Source organism: Ambystoma mexicanum, chromosome 8, assembly GCF_040938575.1.
Source record: "Ambystoma mexicanum isolate Mex_15411 chromosome 8, UKY_AmexF1_1, whole genome shotgun sequence".
Taxonomy (NCBI): domain Eukaryota; kingdom Metazoa; phylum Chordata; class Amphibia; order Caudata; family Ambystomatidae; genus Ambystoma; species Ambystoma mexicanum.
In genome coordinates, this window is record NC_090929.1 from 18,122,055 (window position 1) to 18,143,561 (window position 21,507).

The following is a 21,507-nucleotide window of genomic DNA, read 5'->3' on the forward strand; positions in this document are numbered from 1 at the left end:
TGTTGAACAGTATAAATTAACACCAGGGGAAGGGAGTCATTCCCCCTGGCCTTGTGTTGAACAGTATAACGTAATACCAGGGGAAGGGAGTCCTTCCCCCTGGCCTTGTGTTGAACAGTATAACGTAACACCAGGGGAAGGGAGTCATCCCCCTGGCCTTGTGTTGAACTGTATAAAGTAATACTAGGTGAAGGAAGTCATTCCCCCTGGCCTTGTATTAAACAGTATAAAGTAACACCAGGTGAAAGGAGCACCCTCCGGTCTTGTGTTGAACTGTATAAAGTAACCCAAGAAGAAGGGAGTCCTTCCCCCTGGCCTTGTGTTGAACTGTATAAAGTAACACCCGGGGAAAGGAGCACCCCCCGGTCTTGTGTAAAACTGTATAAAGTAACACAAGGAGAAGGGAGTCCTTCCCCCTGGCCTTGTGTTGAACTGTATAAAGTAACACCAGGGGAATGGAGTCCTTCCCCCTGGCCTTGTGTTGAACTGTATAAAGTAACACCAGGGGAAGGGAGTCCTTCCCCCTGCCCTTGTGTTGAACTGTATAAATTAACACCAGGGGAAGGGAGTCATCCCCCTGGCTTTGTGTTGAACAGTATAACGTAACACCCGGGGAAGGGAGCACCCCCCGGTCTTGTGTTGAACTGTATAAAGTAACACAAGGAGAAGGGAGTCCTTCCCCCTGGCCTTGTGTTGAACTGTATAAAGTAACACCAGGGGAAGGGAGTCCTTCCCCCTGGCCTTGTGTTGAACTGTATAAAGTAACACCAGGGGAAAGGAGACCTTCCCCCCGGCCTTGTGTTGAACAGTATAACGTAATACCAGGGGAAGGGAGTCATCCCCCTGGCCTTGTGTTGAACAGTATAAAGTAACACCAGGGGAAGGGAGTCATCCCCCTGGCCATGTGTTGAACAGTATAACGTAATACCAGGGGAAGGGAGTCATTCCTCTGCCCTTGTGTTGAACAGTATAACGTAACACCAGGGGAAGGGAGTCATCCCCCTGGCCATGTGTTGAACTGTATAAAGTAACACCAGGGGAAGAGAGTAATCCCCAAGGCCATGTGTTGAACAGTATAACGTAATACCATGGGAAGGGAGTCATCCCCATGGCCTTGTGTTGAACTGTATAAAGTAACACCAGGGGAAGGGAGTACTTCCCCCTGGCCTTGTGTTGAACTGTATAAAGTAACACCAGGGGAAGGGAGTCCTTCCCCCTGGCCTTGTGTTGAACAGTATAACGTATGTTATGTTATGTTATGTTTATCATTTATAATGCGCGAGAGTACCCAGGGTATCAGGGCGCAGAATTTACAAGAATTTTCGAAGCTTAGTTGCAGTCATCATAAAATATACATACAGACAATGGGGTAAACCAATGTTATATACAAAGCAGCAGTGAGTCAGATAGGAATTATATACATGTAAACAGGTAAGCACACGTGGTTACAGTGTGTGCGGGTAGCGCGGCATTTAGTAACCCTAGTGGGCCTCCGATTGAAGCAATGAGACTACCTTGGAGCGGAAGTTCTGGTAGGGTAAGTCCATTCTAAGGTTTGGAGGCAAGGAGTTCCATAGTTTGGCTGCTTTCACCGGGAAGCTGTTTCCTCCTATGGTGGCGCGTTTGTAGTTAGGGATGGATAGGCAGTCTTTATATGCTGTTCTAACGGGTCTTAGAGAGGTCTGTCTGTGGAATCTATTGATAAGGTATGTTGGGGCGGCATTGTTAAGAGATTTGTGGGTGAGTGATGCCATTTTTAAGAGAATTTTATCTTTAATGGAGAGCCAGTTGTTCTGTTGGCTGATTCCTGTGATATGTTCTCTTCTAGAGATGCCCAAGGCTGCTCTGAGAGCGTTGTTCTGGAGGGTTTGTATCTTGCTGGTGGTGGCCTTGGACGATCCCAGGTAAAGGGCGTTGCAGTAGTCGAGGCGGGACAGTATGAGGGCTCTAGCGAGTGTAAGGCAACTAGTGTCTGACAGAAATGGTTTGGCTGCTCGGATTAATTTGCATGTGTATACCGTGGAGGATGCTAGGGAGCTCACTTGTCTTTTGAAGGAAAAGTTGGAATCTAAGAAGAATCCCAGTGTTTTGACCTCCTGTCCGACTGTGATGTTGTTCCCGTCAATCATAAAAGAATTGTAGGCCGGGCCCAGTTTCCTTAGGCTGGACGAGGTACCTAGGATGATGAGCTCTGTTTTATCATCATTCAGGCATAGTCCATGAGTGGCCATCCATGCCTGGATGATGATGTATACCCTATTTAGCAAGGCCAAATCCTTTCTATAATCTCCAGAAAGCGGAAGGAGGATCTGGGTATCATCTGCATAGTTAGTGTAGGTGATACCAAGATGATCCAAATCATCGAAAAGGGGCTTGGTAAATATGTTATACAATGTGGGGGAGACACAGGAGCCCTGTGGTACCCCACAGGTGATTGGTACAGGGTCTGCTACAGCAGTGGGAGAGAAAACCCTCATGGTTCTGCCATTAAGGAATGATGTGATCCAGGTGATGGCCTCAGTAGAGAAGTGCGCTGAAGAGTGGAGGTGTGTACATAGGACAGAGTGATCGACCAAATCGAAAGCTGCAGATAAATCGAGGAGGAGGAGAAGGGCAGCTTGTCCATTGTCTCTGAGCGTGTCGATCTGGGCTCTTAAGTCAATGAGTGCGGTTTCAGTCCCGTGTTGAGGACGGAACCCTGATTGTCTGGATCCTAAGAGGTGGTGATCTTCCAGGTGCTTCTGTATTTGTACATAGGCGACCTTGTTCAACATTTTTAGTAGGAAGGGAACGGTCGTTATGGGTCGGTAATTTGTGGGTATGGCTGGGTCAAGTGTGGGTTTCTTCAATAGTGGACGTACCCAAGATTGTTTTAGATTGGTGGGGATGGAGCCAGTGGCGAAGGAGGCGTTGATCAGTTTCGTTATGAAAGGGGAGAGGTCACGGGCAGCGTCTTTGATGAGCTGTGCTGGGCACAGGTCTCCCTGGCAATTGGATGGTTTCAAGGACAGGATGATTTTTTCAACTTCAAGTGTGTTGACTTTGGAGAACTTGAAGCGGGTGATATCTGTAGGCGTGAGCTCGTCCGGAATTTTCGTAGAGGGAGAGTGACATTGAGGGAGGCTTTTTTGCTGGAGATTTTATTTTGGAGGGTTGTGATCTTATTCGCTAGGGCACTTTGAATTTCTGAACACCAGTTTTTATCTTTAGTACAGGTGTCAGGGGGTACTATGGGAGTTTCTGCTTCTTTGAGGATAGAGAAGAGTTCTTTCATGTTGGATTTTGCTTGGGATATGCGAGAGTCAAAGGAGGTTCGTTTAGCCATATAAATTTCTTTTTTGTAGAGTGCGGCTAGTTTGGAAAGTTTGAGTTTGTTTGCGACTGAGGGGGATTCTTTCCAGGTGGCCTCGCAGTTTCTTTTCTGCTGCCTAAGGTTTTTAAGGAATGGTGTGTACCATTTGTTGAGGTCTGTTTTTGGTTTGCTTGATCTGAGTTTAATGGGGGCGATAAGGTCTAGCGAGGTGGACATAATCTTGTTGTATTCTTCGACTAAGGTGTCGGGGTCAAGGTTGTCAGGGAGTATGTTGAGTGTGGGGAGTAGGTTTGGGATGAGACTTTCTACTGTCATATTCTTCTTGTTTCTAGTGAGAGTAGGTGGGGCCATGATGGTAGGCAGAGGTGGAGGTCTGTCAGTAGAAAGCGTGAATGATACCAGATGGTGATCAGTCCAAGCTAGGGGTGAGATATTTGTGATATTTGCTTGGCAGTTGTGATCGGTTACCCAATCAAGTATTCTACCTTTTGAATGAGTGGGTGCCGTGCATCTTTGCGCAAAGCCTACCTCAGTGAGGGTGTTAACTATAGTACTGGCGGTATGGTCTTCCGGGTCATTATAGCCCAGATTAAAGTCTCCCAGGGTGAGAACTTGAGTAGAGCTTTTAAGGTTGCTGGATAGAATAGAGTTGAGATCTTCATCAAAGGTGCCGATGGGACCTGGCGGGCGGTAGATCAGATAGATATTAAGAGTTTGGGTATTGGTAAGTGGAAGTCTGACTGATAGTGTTTCGCACGAGGGGACATTGGAAGAAGTTGCTAGTCTCATGGTAAGACTGCACTTATGGATAATGGCGACACCCCCTCCTCTGGAATTGGGGCGATCTTGTCTCAGGATAGAGTAGTTATCTGGGACCGCCAGCATAAGCATGGGGCCTGCTGCTGGGTGTAGCCAGGTCTCAGTAACAGCGAGGAAGTCAAGGGGCCTCATTACGACCCTGGCGGAGAACCATGGTGCAATTTGCACCATGGTCCATGGCGCAAAGCTGCCAACTCCGCCATGGGGGTTGGCGGACTTACCGCCCCATTCCGACCTTGGCGGGGCGGTAAGTCCCCAATCCCCATTTACCCTTCCCCATTCCCATTTTTGCCCCATAGGGTATAATGGGAGTGGGGAAGGCGTTAATTACGCCACCGTAAATTACGGTGGCGTAATTAACGACGAGTCCCGTAGCGCCATGGATTTTTCCGCCTGCAAAAAGCAGGCGTAAAAATCACCATGGCGCTACGGGAACTCGTAGTCGGGCGGAAAGGTACGCCATGGTTTACGCCGGCGTAAACCCCTTTCCGCCAGGGTCGTAATGAGGGCCAAGGTCTTTAAGGATTAAGTCTGCTATTTCTGTAGCATGAGCTACTAGCGACCTGGCGTTGATCAAGGCTCCCATAATTTTGGGGCTATCTGTGTTTTTAGGAGTAGTAGAATGACGCTTGTCCTGTATTGATTCATGAGTGGCGTGAATGGGGGAGTTGTGAGATGGTCTAGGGTTGAGGCTTTGAGGTGAGTTGGTGGTTTTTGTAGAGGAATTAGGTTTAGGCGGCGGCGCTCTGGAATTCTGTATGGTGGGCAGTGAGCGGGCAAGGGGCTCATACATTTTGGCTAGTCTGGCTCTGAGTCCTAGGTTCCTTTCTATGGTAGAACGAGGGAGGCTAGTGGGTGGCAGTGGCTGAAGGATGTTTATGTCTCTGTGTGGTTCCTGGTTGTTAGGTCCAGTTAGGGATGGTGTGTTGGGTAAGTGTGGAGCCATCTTGAGCTCTGTTGCAGTGTTTAAGAGGATCAAGAGGCATGCAAGTAGGTTGGTAGTGAATGGACACATACTACATAGCTGTGGCAGGAGTGTTGGGAAGCCGGGGTATAGACTTTGTTAACCCCAATTAGCTACGATGTAGCTACGAATGCAGTGAGTGACATCTAGGTTAAAGGTAGAGCAGTGTGGTTGGGAGGCGATGCGTTGCACCTCGTTTTGAGTAACAGCTAAATTACATTTATACATCTAAATGCGAAGTAGGCAAAAGTGCCTAAGGTGCGTATGGCAACTAAGTGTGAGAATCACAAATTAGCTAATGTCATACTAGTCTGCAATGGCTAAATGGGGCAGAGAACCACCTATATTCGAATATCAGGTAGGTAGCTGAAAACATACTGGTTTGCAAATATCAGGTAGGCAGCTGAGAACACACTAGATTGCGAAGGCTAAATTCGAAAATCAGGTAAGCAGGTGAGAGCACACTAGTTTGCAATGGCTAAGAGGGGCGGAGAACCACCTAGATTCGAATATCAGGTATGTAGCTGAAAACATACTGGTTTGCAAATATCAGGTAGGCAGCTGAGAACACACTAAATTGCGAAGGCTAAATTCAAAAATCAGGTAAGCAGGTGAGAGCACACTAGTTTGCGATGGCTAAGAGGGGCGGAGAACCACCTAGATTCGAATATCAAGTAAGCAGCAGAAAGCACACTGGTTTGTAATGGCTAGATACAATGTCTAAAGCAACTGAAAACACAGTAGTTTGCAATGGCTAAATACACTTACAGTATTCACCTTGATTTGAGAATAGATATGAGGTTTGAGAATCAAGTAAATGGGCTAAAATGCGGTGTAGCAATAGACAGGAAGGTTGTAGCAGTATGGTAACGCATGGGTAAAATAAATCTCAGTGTGGGCTAGAGAGTGCTATGCAAGGCAGCTGCAGGGTCCTCCTAGATGTGATGTACTGCATGAGCAGTATGGAACACAGTGGGCAGCACAATCAAGGTTTGGTCAGGGTGCTAGTGGCATTCAAAGGCACAATGCTGCATAGACATTATAGAACACAGTGGGCAGCACAATCAAGGTCTGGTCAGGGTGCTAGTGGCATTCAAAGGCACAATGCAGCATAGACATTATAGAACACAGTGGGCAGCACAATCAAGGTCTGGTCAGGGTGCTAGTGGCATTCAAAGGCACAAGGCAGCATAGACATTATAGAACACAGTGGACAGCACAATTGAGGTTTGGTCAGGGTGCTAGTGGCATTCGAAGGCACAATGCAGCATAGACATTATAGAACACAGTGGGCAGCACATCAAGGTTTGGTCAGGGTGCCGGGTGGCATTCAAGGGCACAATGCAGCATGAGCAGTATGGGCAGCACAATCATGGTTAGGGCTGGAGGCAGCAGGGTGCTAGTGGCTTTCATTAGCTCGTGGTACCAAACAGAACAACAACAGTTTACGCTTGGTTTTAAATGAGGAGGTCTGTGGAGTGGCAGGACCAGATAGTGGAGGCAGCTATAGGATTCTGCTTACCCTGGTGCCTGGGTCGGTGTCTGCAGGCTTCTGTAGGCAGTGTAGAAGGAGGGCAGGGTTCGTGGCACTTGGCTCGTCCGGCTCCTGACAGGCTCCAGACAGGAAGGTGCCCTGGAATGTATGCCTTTGTCTGTGGGCCGTCTTCAGCCTGCCGGCTTGCGATTGGCAGTCAAGTGTGAACTTGCAGCCAATCAGACTCAGATGCTGGCCCTGAGGTGGTTTGGCATGGAGCTGTGGGCTGAGAGATTACGGGCGGCCATTTTGGAGTGGTAGGGTCCTCGTGGAGAGCAATGGTGGCCGTAGGATTTTGGGGTAGTGGTGGCACGAATGTGCAGAATCGGTTTGCTCAAGATGCAACCAGGCAATTATGTCGAATTGTGGTGGGGCTCCGGCGGGTGAAATACGATATTTTATATCGTGTGCTGCGGTCTTGTAAATGCAGCGGATTTAGGCAGATTGCCTACCTTCATGCTGGGAATGCCTCCTGGCAAGGCAGTGCTCCTGCAGTGGCAGGGGGGGGGGGCTCCAGCTCCTCCTGGGGAAAAACAGCAGGGGAACTCCCTTCCCCTGGGGAAATACCAGGGGAAGGGAGTCATCCCCCTGGCCTTGTGTTGAAATGTATAAAGTAACACCAGGGGAAGGGAGTCATCCCCCTGGCCATGTGTTGAACAGTATAACCTAACACGAGGGGAAGGGAGTCATTCCTCCTGGCCTTGTGTTGAACAGTATAACGTAATACCAGGGGAAGGGAGTCCTTCCCCCTGGCCTTGTGTTGAACAGTATAACGTAATACCAGGGGAAGGGAGTCCTTCCCCCTGGCCTTGTGTTGAACAGTTTAACATAACACCAGGGGAAGGGAGTCATCCCCCTGGCTTTATGTTGAACTGTATAAAGTAACACCAGGGGAAGGAAGTCATTCCCCCTGGCCTTGTGTTGAACAGTATAACGTAACACCAGGGGAAGGGAGTCCTTCCCCTTGGCCTTGTGTTGAACTGTATAAAGTAACACCAGGGGAAGGGAGTCCTTCCCCCTGGCCTTGTGTTGAACTGTATAAAGTAACACCAGGGGAAGGGAGTACTTCCCCCTGGCCTTGTGTTGAACTGTATAAAGTAACACCAGGGAAAGGGAGTCCTTCCTCCTGGCCTTGTGTTGAACTGTATAAAGTTACACCAGAACTGTATAAATTAACACCAGGGGAAGGGAGTCATCCCCCTGGCCTTGTGTTGAACAGTATAACATAACACCCGGGGAAGGGAGCACCCCCCGGTCTTGTGTTGAACTGTATAAAGTAACACAAGGAGAAGGGAGTCCTTCCCCCTGGCCTTGTGTTGAACTGTATAAAGTAACACCAGGGGAAGGGAGTCCTTCCGCCTGGCCTTGTGTTGAACTGTATACATTAACACCAGGGGAAGGGAGACCTTCCCCCCGGCCTTGTGTTGAACTGTATAACGTTATACCAGGGGAAGGGAGTCATCCCCCTGGCCTTGTGTTGAACAGTATAAAGTAATACCAGGGGAAGGGAGTCATCCCCCTGGCCATGTGTTGAACTGTATAAAGTAACACCAGGCTCTCGTGGAAATAGGGATAGAGAGGTTTTCTACCTAAGGAATACAATTATATAACCAAAATCATACCACCCTTGTGTCAGTCTCCTCCTTCTACACCGTTGCACCAGCCACCAAAACCTTTGTATCTCTGCCTTGTTTGTGATTGGAGGACTGTCTTAGGACAGCCCCTGAATTAGTGAGTCCATCTAGGGAACACCATATACAGTGCTTAGATCAATTATTACATTAATTTCAGGTGGACTACTGTGAAGATGGGCTGCTGGATTTGAGGACTTGGCTTTGCTATATACGGGCTGGACCCTGGCTCATTTGTCCTTGCCCTCAGTTTCTTCTAAGGATGCTGGACTCCAAACCTGTGTTTTTGCCTGTCCTCACCCTCAGCCCAGCTTGAGACCATTTTCTTGGTGTTCCTGTGCAGCTTCCCTGCAAAATTGTTCTGGAACAAGTCACTCAAGGTGGGTAGTTTCCTGGGACTCGATGAGTGGTGGGAAACTACTACTTACCCTGAGCTCAGTCTTGGGTCGTCCTTTGTTGCACCCAACCATTGTTCCCATTGTGGTGCTGTTACTTGTTGCCCCTTGAGTTGCCCAGATCCCATTTCTCAGGTTCCCCTGTCTCAGTGACTGCTTCTGGCTGGTGGATCGTCCTCCTGCAAACACAGATTATTATTCTTGTCGTTCGTCTGGGTTGTCTCTGGCCCAGGGTGCAAGTTCCTGGGAACTAGGTTCTTGTCCTAGCCCTGTGCTTGCTAGGCTCTCCTGCATTTTCAGTGCTGAATCCTCAATCCCTGGTGCTCTAAGTACTTGTCCCTGGGTCCTGTGGTCCTGAAATATTCAGTACAGTGTTCTTCTGGGGTCTCTTGGGTTCAGTTGTAGTGGGGATCGTCAGGTCCCCCTCTACCATGAATCACCATTGTCTTTCTGTGCCAGGAGTCCTGCTTGGCCTTCAGCCCTCTTCAGCTGGCTGTGTCCTGAACCTGGAAATAGAACTCTTCAAGAGGAGTAACCTTTGGTGTTCCTTGTTGCTTCTTTGGCCACAACTGTGAGATAGAACTGGTACTTACTTGGCCATAAGTGTATTTTAGTCCCTGTCATTTCGTATGGGGACAGTATTATAAACTTGTAAACTCCTCCTAAACAGGCTACAAACATTGCTCACCTGACCATGGGACATTCTTTGTGGGTCCCCGTTGGGTCACTGGAGTTTTACAACAAGGACTGGATTTTTAGCTGGTATGTGTAATGTATTAGGCACTTGAAAGTAACGAATCAATGCACTGCAACCCCGTTCATAGGAGTGTACTGGTGCTACAGTAGCTAACATTGGTTATTTTGTTTCCACCTATTTCGACGAGTGTTTTGAGACCATGTAGGTCTTATAAGTCTAACTGTATTCTGACTAGTGGTGTCTCTCTGACATGGTTTACATTGTGTAACCGATGAACTCCCTGTAGGTACCACCCTTAAGTATATGATTTACCAGTGGTGACTTGTTCTGCTCTGTATTACAGGTTGTGGGGAATGCTAGGACTGTTCATGCATTGACTTTTGTGTAAAGTGTATTGCCGATGTCTCAGGATTCCCTTTTCTCCTCGCCCCTTGGCATTCTAATACCATGAGCTTTCCACTGGGTACAGGCATGGAATTATCTGTAGGAGTGGGAAGGGCCTGACCTAAGGCCCTTTAGGTAAGGACACAACACACAGTAAACATGGTCTATAGTCGTTCTAGAGGGCTTTCTGTAACTATGGAATCATGTACACATTTTTCAGTATGCCTGTGTAGTATTATCTGTTGGGTTAGCTAAGCTGACCAACTGTACCTGGCCAGCAGCCTTCTCCCCTCCCTTGAGCGAAGCCGGATGACTCTCCCATAGCTACCCATTAAGTGATTTTGGTCGCACCTCTAGGCAGATATTTTCACAGCCCTCTGTTGAGGGGCATAAAGCCATCTATTCTAACAGGGCAGGAGTGCTTTTAAAGGCTTGGGGAGCTTGAGCTGAGTTACTCTCTTTGGGGGAACTGTGTCACCATCTTTTTGACCGAGGTAAGGACGGTGCCCCATCTTCTTGTTGCATGAGGTGTGCCCAACCCCTCTCTTGGGGTGTCTCATGCCCTCTCTTTTTCTTCTTGGAACCAGATGTGATGACTCTCTCGCTCTCTCCCACAGGGAAGACTCACTTTTGACAGACAGACTCACTTTTGAGGGAGCCTTAGAGTGGTCGTGGGGGCTGTGGGGACTATAGCTAACCACCAGTTCTGTGATATAAACCCTTGAAATGTTATAGGAAGGAACCCCCAGAATCTCTCTAGCCCCGCTTCTGTGATGCTCCAAGATCCTTACACCTTCCTTTTTGGAGGTTCATGACATAAGCTATATAGGAAAAAGGAAACCACCACTTGTTCTAGCCGAGGGATGGGGATATGTCCAGAACCTCCAAAACATGTCGCAGAATGAGGGTCATTTTTCAAAATAAACCAAGCAGAGCACAACATTGTTGCTTGTCCGGAATGCTCCAGTGAAATGCGCTCTAGAGGTCAGGTAGATCACAGACAGACACATGGGCGCAGCAGGCTGAGAGATCATGAGCGGCAGAGAATGCTGGACCACGGTCCCATCTGATTGGCAGACGCACACATGAGCTAAAGAGAATGCTGGTCCACGGGCCCATCTGATTGGCAGACGCACACATGAGCTGCAGAGAATTCTGGACCACGGGCCCATCTGATTGGCAGACGCACACATGAGCTGCAGAGAATGCTGGACCACGGGCCCATCTGATTGGCAGACGCACACATGAGCTGCAGAGAATGGTGGACCACACGCCCATCTGATTGGCAGACGCACACATGAGCTGCAGAGAATGCTGGACCTCGGGCCCATCTGATTGGCAGACGCACACATGAGCTGCAGAGAATGCTGGACCACGGGCCCATCTGATTGGCAGACGCACACATGAGCTGCAGAGAATGCTGGACCACGGGCCCATCTGATTGGCAGACGCACACATGAGCTGCAGAGAATGCTGGACCACGGGCCCATCTGATTGGCAGACGCACCCATGAGCTGCAGAGAATGCTGGACCGCGGGCCCATCTGATTGGCAGACGCACACATGAGCTGCAGAGAATGCTGGACCGCGGGCCCATCTGATTGGCAGACGCACACATGAGCTGCAGAGAATGCTGGACCACGGGCCCATCTGATTGGCAGACGCACACATGAGCTGCAGAGAATGCTGGACCACGGGCCCATCTGATTGGCAGACGCACACATGAGCTGCAGAGAATGCTGGACCACGGGCCCATCTGATTGGCAGACGCACACATGAGCTGCAGAGAATGCTGGACCACGGGCCCATCTGATTGGCAGACGCACACATGAGCTGCAGAGAATGCTGGACCACGGGCCCATCTGATTGGCAGACGCACACATGAGCTGCAGAGAATGCTGGACCACGGGCCAATCTGATTGGCAGACGCACACATGAGCTGCAGAGAATGCTGGACCACGGGCCCATCTGATTGGCAGACGCACACATGAGCTGCAGAGAATGCTGGACCACGGGCCCATCTGATTGGCAGACGCACACATGAGCTGCAGAGAATGCTGGACCACAGGCCCATCTGATTGACATGTTGGATTTGCCTGAGCCCAATATGGGCAGAAGCGGCTAAGTCAAAAAGCTAATCCCCTGAGAGGCATTAGAGTGATGCAAGCAGCCTACTGAGGGCTCTAATCCTGGACCTAGCCGGAGCCATGAGCTGTTAAGAAGGAGCGGCTTGGGTAGTTATAGCCTCGAGAAGATTTCTTGACTTCTGCAGAAGCCTCTACCCTAAAATCGCTGGACCTGCTCGTCAAACACGGCATATTTACGTTTCCTGTGGGGGAAATCTCTTATTGTATCTTGTTGTATGCTGCACTGTACCTTTTTACCATCCTGCTCCCCTCTGGAGGGCATAGCCTGATTGCTCCGCTAAGTCTATCCCCTTAGAGCCTCAGGCATATACGGAGAAGCCCTTCATCTTAAGTGTGTTCTAGTCTTCCTGTCCCATAAACTCCTTCTAGCAGCAGCTTGATAACATTTCACTTCCTAATCAATGCATAATGAAGGATTCCCCAAAATGATAGAAGCTCGCTGTGCTGCAGACCTACTGCAGTGCCACAGAGAGGCACCTAGAAGCTCATATAAGAAACTTCAGACCATAGATCCTGTGCGAGCCAGCCTGAGGCAATTAATAACGAGTTAGCAAGATCATAGGCCACAAAGTGGTATGTACTAACTGCAGTGGCAGGCAAGAATATTTAAAGAGCCAGTAATGTGGTGAAGATTAATAACAATACATAGATTTCAATATTTAAATATTGTGCTTCATGTTGCATTCCACCACCTTCCAACACACAGCATTAATAGACGTTAGTACCAAATATACTGGTACTCAGTTTATCAACCTCAGAAGGATGAAGGGCTCAGCTGGTCTTTCCATGAATCAGACCTTGGTCCTGCAGGCTGAACACAGATGTCCAAGGTGAGCACGTAACTCATTGAGCTGCCTTGCCAACAATTCTTGATGAACAGTTCATGTAATCCCTAGCTGAGCCCTGGCGGCTCTGCAAGATCTTTCTCTTGCACCAGTGTTCTCAACCACCGGTCTCTCCTCCTGCAGGGAATTCTGGAAGCCTCTGGATCATAAACTCTTACCTGGTCTTTGGTTTTGCCCTCCCGGTCTCTTATGTGGGTGGTCACGATCCGCTCCATCTCTTCTCGCAGGTGGGGGTACTGGCTGAGCTGTAGGAAGAGGAAGAAACAGCCCACAGATGGGAAGTGAGGGAGGGAAGTACTGCATCCACAGACAGTCTTCTCAAACCATCCCAGACTGTGGGCAAACACACACAGGTGAAGAGATACAGAGAGATTTCCCAACTTTCCAAAGGGTAGGCCCCATGGGACAAGAAGTGCTTCTGGCGATACGCATTGAGACTGGAGATGTGGGTCATCATCTGCCAGAGTGCAAGGAAAGACGACATGTGAATCTAAATCATGCCGGATGGGGGAACTTTGCATCTCATCTGTGGAGCTGCTCCAGACCTTTACCTGCGACTCTGCGACAAGGATACTGTAAAGTTGGTGTGCCTGAAATCCAGATGCATCTTAAAGCTAAACACTGTAAGTGGGGGCACTGCCAAATGTCTGGAGGCTGTGCTTTTGGTTGGAGTGAGACTACAGGAGTGCATATGAGGCCAGTGATGAGGAATGAGGGAGGCGCCATGGGGTGGGGGGAAGGAGTCCTGTAGTATGGGAATGCCTGGGACACCGCCAAAGTTTGACAGGGTATCGCTCTGCTCTGTTAACTACATGGGCCTTTGCATATACAATCCCTGCACATGCCAAACAAATGCAGAATTTCTATGCCCAACAGTAATGTCCCACTACTCTGCAGAAGGGCAATGTGAGGTTGGGGGTATGTGTTGGTGTGGGGTGTGTCGGGGGTATATGGAGCATGTGGGTGTGAGGGGTGTGAAGGGCTGGGGAGGCGTGTTTGTGTGAAGTGTGTGGGATGTTTGTGTGTAGGTGTGTATGTCTGGGAGTCGTTGGGGTGTGGATATGTGAAGGTAGTGTACAAGTGCGCAGGTGCTGATACGTGTGGATGTGGATGCGTGCAGGAGTACGTGTGTTAATGTGTATGGGCGCAGCTGTGGACACAAGTGTGTGGATGTCTGTGTAGGTGTGGATGTGTGGGTCTATTTGTGCACCCAGAAAGGTTAGATGGCCAATCATGCCAAATCTGCAGGTAAAACATCTAGTTTTACCTACAGGATGGTACAGATAAATCATCTGAACTAAATTTACGCACCCGCTTTGTCACCTAATTTACTCTAAAGGAGTGTCTTCATATTAAAGAGGTTGCCCTTCACGAACAACCCAAGACAACCCAAGACAGCCCCTGCATGAGACCCAGGGAGGTGGTGAGGGGGCACTATTTTTGCTCAGTACTAGCGAGACACCCCATCTTTGGAAATCCTGAACTCGACAGAGGCTGGAGGAGGGATGCCTCTCCTCTATAACTCTGCAGCTCCATCCCATTTTCTCACAAGGTTGCGGAAGGATGGGGGGGTGGTGTACACCTTTTCCAGGGGTAACCCGGACCAAGGTGCATTTAGTCCACGCAGAAGGCAGCTCCCGCACTAAAAGGAAGAGGGTTGAGGTGTGTTGCAGACCTGCTGTAGGTGTCGCAGCACTGGCCATCCACCACTGCATGTGCACTGCTGTCAAAGGGATATTACTGTTTCCATTGGGATGCACATCTGATGCAACAACCAGTTTTACTCAATTACAGTGAGAAAGAGCTTTAGTTGAACTGGCCCATTGTATTGTCTAGTTAAATGTTTTTTGCAGGATGCAATAATTTACTACATTTAAATGCTACTGTATTTTCGGTACAGAAAAATAAATATATTTATTGCAATTGGAATCAGGATTGCCCGTTGATTTGGCTTCTTAAAATGGTTTAAATGTAGGTATAGAAATTAAAATCTCTAAGACTTGGGAGACAGGTCACATGTTCACTATCAATAATAGAAGGGCCATAGTGCCAAGGACACCAGGCCAATTAGTTAGGAAGACACATTAATCGATAGACAAGTTTAGAAACTATGATGTGGGAGTGGTAATCCCATGGTCACAGCCCGGTGTGAGTGGGGCACCATGAGCATACATGGGGACTGCAGGTGTGAGGAGGGCTCCATGAATATACATGAAAACAGAGGAGCATGAGTAGGACTCCATGAACATATATGGTGATAGCGGGATGCGAATGGGGCTCCATGACTGTACATTGGGGCAGCGTGGTGCAAGTGCGACTCCATGTACATACATGCTGACAGCAGGATGCAGTTGGCGCTCCATGAACAGACATGGCGATAGTGGGATGCGAGGGAGGCTCCATGAACATAGATGAACATACATGGGACGGCGGGGTGTGAGTGGGGCTCCATGAATGTACACGTGGACAGTGGGTGTGAGTGAGGGTCCATGAACATACTTGGGGACAGCATAGTGTGAGTGGGGCTCCATAAACCTACACGGAGTCCACAGAGTGTGAGTGGGGCTCCTTGGACGTACATGAGGGTGATGGGGTGCAAGTTGGACTCCGGGGGGCGGGGGACTCTATGCACGTACATGAGTGTGGCAGAGTGTGAGTTGGACTCCTTCGATATACATGAGGCTAGTGGGGTGCAAGTGGGAGTCCATGGAAGTATATAGGGGCGGAGGGGCGGGAGTGGGACGGGAGTGGGACTAAATGGATGTACATGACAGAATGAATGTGTGGGTGAGGTGCCACTGAGGTGCAATGGGTGCAGAGCCGAACAAGGGCAATACAAGACTGATGGAAGTGTATGGGTCCTGGCATTTGAGGCCAGGACATGCGTGAGTGTGGTTTCAGAGGAGAAGATAAACCTCCCTTGGCCTAGGCCAAGATCTGCTCAGTCGTAGGTCCCTGGTAGGAAGCATTTAGGAGCCAACCAGCACTCCAGTCTTACTTCGGAAGATTATTAAGAGTAAAAACAGGGAAATCATTTTAAGGAAACAACTTGAAAATTGGAAAATCTCTAGGCAATCTCAACACCTTTTCACGTGACAGTGCCCATTGATAATAACAAGCAAAATGACAAGGGCCTAACCAGGCAAATATGAAAAGGAGTGCAAAGGCCAGCGGGCCAAGTAGGAAAGGATGGAGAGACCTGGGTGGGTGGCTAATACTACCCATGGATGCTTGAGTCAGACCGGGGTGATGTCTCCAAATACAAGGGAGGCAGTCCCAAACCTAAAGAAGGCAACTTGCTAAACAACACACACAAGTACAAAAGTCCCCCTGGTGCCAGGGCATGCATACGGCGGACATTGAAACATGCATGCCGAAAAGAGGCCCAGCACGAGGGTCACCAATGCAGGGTGCAAGCAGGACAGATGGTGCTTGAGTCAGGCCTTCAGCTGACAGACACTGCAGCAGGACAGAGCTTCTGTCCTGTCACAGCATGCAGGCAGTCACAGTAAAACATGCACACAAAACAAGAGGCACAGCATGGGCATTACACAGCCACAGAGAGCAGTGGGCATGCAGCAGGTTTTGGGGGTTGGGAAGACAGCCAGCAGCTCCCAGAAATAATTGCATTGATTGAGTAGTGTGTGTGTGTGTGTGTGTAGGGGTCCTAGCTGAAGGTGACCCAACCCAGTCGGTGTGCAGATCACATTCACTTTGCTCTGCACTAATGACCCTATTTACTAAAGGTGTCACTGCATAGTGCCGGGAACGTTCAAACGTGACCCGAGCTACAACGAATGACTGTGGCAGGATTTGTGAAAGACAACAAACTCCAAGGTGTGTTGTGGGTGTATGGTTATGAGGTGCTTTAAAAAGATGAAAAACAGAAAAGACATAGCCATGTTCCTGCGCAGTGGAGAAGATTTCATGGCCTTCTGTGGCTTTTCCAAGGTGGGGCTGTTACCACACCTCGGGACACTGCACTAATTTGGGGATGAAGGAGAGTGCCAACCAGGGCAATAACCTGCAGAGTTAGTGGGGTGATATGGATCAACTGGAAAACCCTTCTGCACTGCAGAGAAGTGTGCCACTCTGTTCAAGTTGTGTACATGACCAATCGCTGGTATATCTAAGGGACTACACACAACACAAGGAACCTCACACATCACCATGGACCTTACCCCAATACGATAACTAATGGCTTCCTCTAGACCTCCTACCTGGGGTCCCCCATTAGAGCAGGATTGAATGTTCTCTTATCAATGGCCGTAGGGTTCCTACCATGTATCTGGCTTGATAGCAGCGAGGTATAGTCTAGCCTTTGCACCCTCACAGCTCCAAACATCCGACAGACTCCCTACCCTCACAGCTCCAAACATCCAAGACTCTCAAGCCTCACAGTTCGAAACATCAGCAACTTTCTGCCCTCACAGCTCCAAATACCCCACAGACTCTTTTCACTCACAGCTTCAAACGTACATGACTCTCTGCCCTCACAGATCTAAACGTATGTGACTCTACCCTCACAGCTCCAAATGTCACACACGCTCTCTACCCTCAGAGCTCCAAATATCCCACAGACTCTGCCTCACAGCTCCAAACATCTGTGACTACCTGCCTTCACAGCTCCAAACGTCCGACATACTATCTACCCTCGCAGTTACAAACGTCCCACAGGCTATATACCCTCAAAGCAACAATAATCCCAGTTCCAAACATCCCCAGATTCTGCAGGCTCACAGCTCCAAATGTCTGGAATCCCCTCTACACTCACAACTACAAACATCTGCGACTCTCTGCTCTCACAACACCAAACATCCCAAATACCCTGTGCCCTCATAGCTCAAAACGTCCCTCATACTCTGTACCCTCTGAGGGGTCAGAAATGAGAGGTGGACACAAAGTTGTAATATTCTCAACATCAGACCTCTTTATTAACAAAAAGAAGGCTGGATGAAGGCCTCTCTTTCCGTATCCTAAAGAGAGTTTCCCTACCTAGCAACTAAAACTAAAGATCAGTCTGTGTCAAATCATCAAAAATTATAAACTGTCCTTGTGTCCAAAACATCATAATCTGACCCTCACACTAAAAATGATAAACTAAGGGTGCAAGGAAATATCTTCAAGTTATGCTTGGAAAAAAGTGTTCATAATCAAAACAAATAAATAATCCAATAGAAGCAGTTTTCTCGAAGGAAAAATTCTTGGATCCAGAGGGTGGTTCCCTTCCCCTGGATATTTACATAGGAGGGCAAAATCGTCTCTTTCAATTAACAATTTCTTGAGGACGGCAAACGTTTCTTTCAAACAACAGTTCCTTTAAGATGGAAAAAGTGTCTCTTTCAAACAATAGTTCCTTGAGTATGGCAAACGTGTCTCTGGTATACTTCTTTACCATGCTCCTTGTAAAATAAGTATATTTCTTTGTACAACTTTGATGGATTTCCTGGTATACTCCCCTGTCATGGATCCTCTAGTAGACTCTTCAGATCCCCTGTTAAACTCCCTCGACAGGTATCTTGCTACAAACTTTGAGTGGATTGCCTGGTATACTCTCCTGCCAGGAATCCCCTTTTGGTTTCTGCAGATCCCCTGGTATACTTCTCTGCCAGGTATCTACCCCTCAAATGTTCACTGCCTGGTGTGTTCCTTTCACCAGGACTACTTCCGCAGTTTCAAAGTATTTGAACAATACACAGTTGTATCACTATACTGTGTTTCTATTGGCTTGAGGTATGACTTGTTCAGGGTTATACTTGCTCCAACTTTCCCATATATGGAGACTTGTTCAAGTTTTGCTTTTGTACTTCATTTGTTCGGTATGCAAATATTCTTATATGTTTTGCAGGCTGGCATGCCTGTCAGTACGCCCGGGATCCCCTATGGCTTTGGGCAGACTCATCAGTGTTTTGTAGCGTTCCCGACCAGTGGTGCGTTGTTGCGGTAAAGCTTCCTCTCTTGGCCAGTCTCTGTTGCTCTGAACACCTTCCTCCAGCTCTCCCCACGCCATTCAGCTCGACCGTGTCTCAGGTAGTTCTGCTGCTGCCGCCGGTGTACTGACGGTCCTCCAGCTGTACCTTCAGTGTCTCTCCTGGTCTCGCGCCACGCCAGTGCATAGCACTGGTGATTTGGAGCTGTCTTCAGGAATGGTCTGCTTTCTCGGTCGCCTCCGGTATGGTCCTTTTTCATACCGCTTCCTTCTCCTGCTCTCTCTACAGTTCGAGTGTGGACAGCATTTTTAAATGTCCCGCACACTTGTGTTCTTTCAAAACAACTAGTCCACACATTCAGATTGGAGTTTTATTCCATCTGCATCAACTTCTCACTCCTCTTCCTCGTCTCAGTACTTGGGGTTTTATTAGAGCTGGAGTTCACATCATTTTTAAGATTTCTATAGTGATATTGTTAAGAGTTTTCACTTAAGAACGCATTAGAAACTAGAGATGTTAGGTTTGTGTTATATATGTGAGATGTATGAGTCGTATCTTGACTAGAGTGATAATATGCAATCAGAATTTTAGGCATCACCTGTTTTTCTTCATACGAAAGGGGGAATACAGCGTCCCTTCCAATGGAGTTATCACCTCCTCCCGTCAGTTGTGCCATCCCACATGATCCACCCTCATAATACCACCCCCAGGGTCAGGATCAGGTAGCGGCTGCCATTCCTTGGCCATGCAGGAGGAGATTGCCACTGGGGAATTAGTGATGACTACATTGGATTCATCACAGCCCTGAAAGCTCCAAACAACCCCCAGACTCTGTGCCCTGACATCTCTAAAAATATCCACAGGCTCTGTTCCCACACAGTTCCACAAGTCCACACACTATGCCCCAGACATGTTCAAACCTCCCAGACTGTGCCCTCATAGCTCCAAGCGTCCCACCGACTCTGTGCCCACACACCTCCAAATATCCCACAGATAATGCCTTCACAGCTACAAATGCCCCATAGACACAATATTATTATAACTTCAAATCCCCTACAAACTCACATTCTGCAAAGTGTTTAGTTGCTAGCTTTCCCTAGACAGTATACGTTCTAAGACTAAGCTTACTTCCCAGACATTCAATCCTTATACAGAATCTGCCTGCTGACCCCAAACTTCCGACAGTCTATAAACCCATCATAGCTTCAGGCTTCCTGCAGATTTGTACACTCTAAATTATGTTTTCCAGACTGAACTCCAAGAATCTCCCAGATTCCTATTTCTGGTTCGATTTGTGCTACCTGCTAGCTTCAGGTGTCAGCAGTTTCCCACAGACTGCTGATTTGTGGTGTGTATAGGCGTCAAGCTTCCCACACACCGTACGTTTGTGGATCCAGTAGCATAGAAGCATTCCATAGAGGGTCATCATTGAGGTTGCTGATATTTTCAGAATTGACAGGCATCCCAGAGACTGTTTGTGGTTCCGGTTTATGTCAAACTTCACACAGGTTGCATGTATTTTGGTCCAGCATCTATGAACTTTTCAGGAGTTGCGTATCCATGATTGTTTATGATTCAGGAGAGTTGGCTACCGACCAGTGCTGAGATTTCTATACATTATGTCCATGTGCCTTGACTGCTGCCACCCGTTTGCAGGCAACCGTATAATGTTGATGCTACATTTCTAGTGGGCACTGTATGTTTGGGATCTTCGCTAGTTCACAAGTCCCCTTTGAACTGGTCATGGGTAGTCACATTATAGCATGACCTGCCTGAGGGGTGAAAAAGAAGACTAACCCCTTAAGAGGCCCTATTGAGACAGCAGACGTTTTGAAGGCTAGGGCTATGGATCTGGAAATTCGCCATTCCGTTGACAGGAGCACTGGCCCCAGCTTCTTGAGTTGCTAACACCATATCTACTCACATTGTTCCTTTGCTGTGAGGTCTTTGTTCTTACTGGGATTGGTCACTCTTGTGCTTCCATTCTGTAATTCTGATGTCCGTCTTTAGACGAGAAGTCATTAGTGATTTCAGGGCATCCGCCACTCTCTAAGGAGTCTGATTCCAAAGACCTTTAAAGCAATGCAGTTCCTCTTTGGCCAATTGAGGCCTCCGTAAGACTTGTAATTATCGTGACTATTCCACAAGTTCCACATGAGCCTGTTTAGAATGTGACAGTTCTGGTACAAATGTGGGTCAGATATTGAAGCAAACCTCGAAAGACCTAGCTTCACATTTATCAAGAGAGTCAAGGGAACGGTAACATGCATCATGAAAAACCTCTAGTAAGCATATGTCCTGGTTACGTTATCACCAAATTAAACTTTACAAACCTAGCCAGGATTTGAGGTCAGTGGGAAAACAACATGTGTGTCTAAGCACTGGGAGACTAGCACAGATGGGGAGTATGTCCTGTGGCAGACAGTAAACTCTGGAACTCCTTGCCTGCAGGGAAATGCAGGACATGGCTACCTGCCCCACATTTAATGGGATTCTTCTTTAGGAAATTTGTAGTGAGCTCTGGGGTAGCAGGAGAGGTTTGTTTGTTTGTTTGTTGATTTATTTGGTAATGCGCATCAAACCCTTAGGTAGCTGGACGCAGCAGTTTACAAGTATAGACCAAGCTTCGCTACAACATGGCAAAGGTACAGAAGAACAAGTTACTTACCAACTCGTAACGTTTTTTCAACTGGATGTTCCTCCAACGTACTCCTCATCTTAGATGTATTCGTCCAGCTTTAGCTGTTTTGGAAAGTTTTTCTCAGCAGAGGGCGCTGTGCGTCGATGTCGTCGAGTCGAAGTCCCGTGAAGGCCTCCGTCGGGGGTGACATCATCGGGTATACAAGTAG

General features: G+C 48.2%; 1 protein-coding gene across 10 annotated transcripts in view; it reads right to left on the reverse strand.

Moving 5' to 3' along the window:
• The window catches only part of DNM1 (dynamin 1), a 1,028,058-nt gene that overhangs the window by 424,218 nt on the left and 582,333 nt on the right, over positions 1-21,507 (reverse strand). For all 10 annotated transcript variants that reach the window (XM_069609157.1, XM_069609159.1, XM_069609155.1 and 7 more), the window contains exon 11: positions 12,887-12,973. In XM_069609157.1, the coding sequence (XP_069465258.1) occupies positions 12,887-12,973 (87 nt within the window). The remainder of the gene's footprint in view (positions 1-12,886; positions 12,974-21,507) is intronic.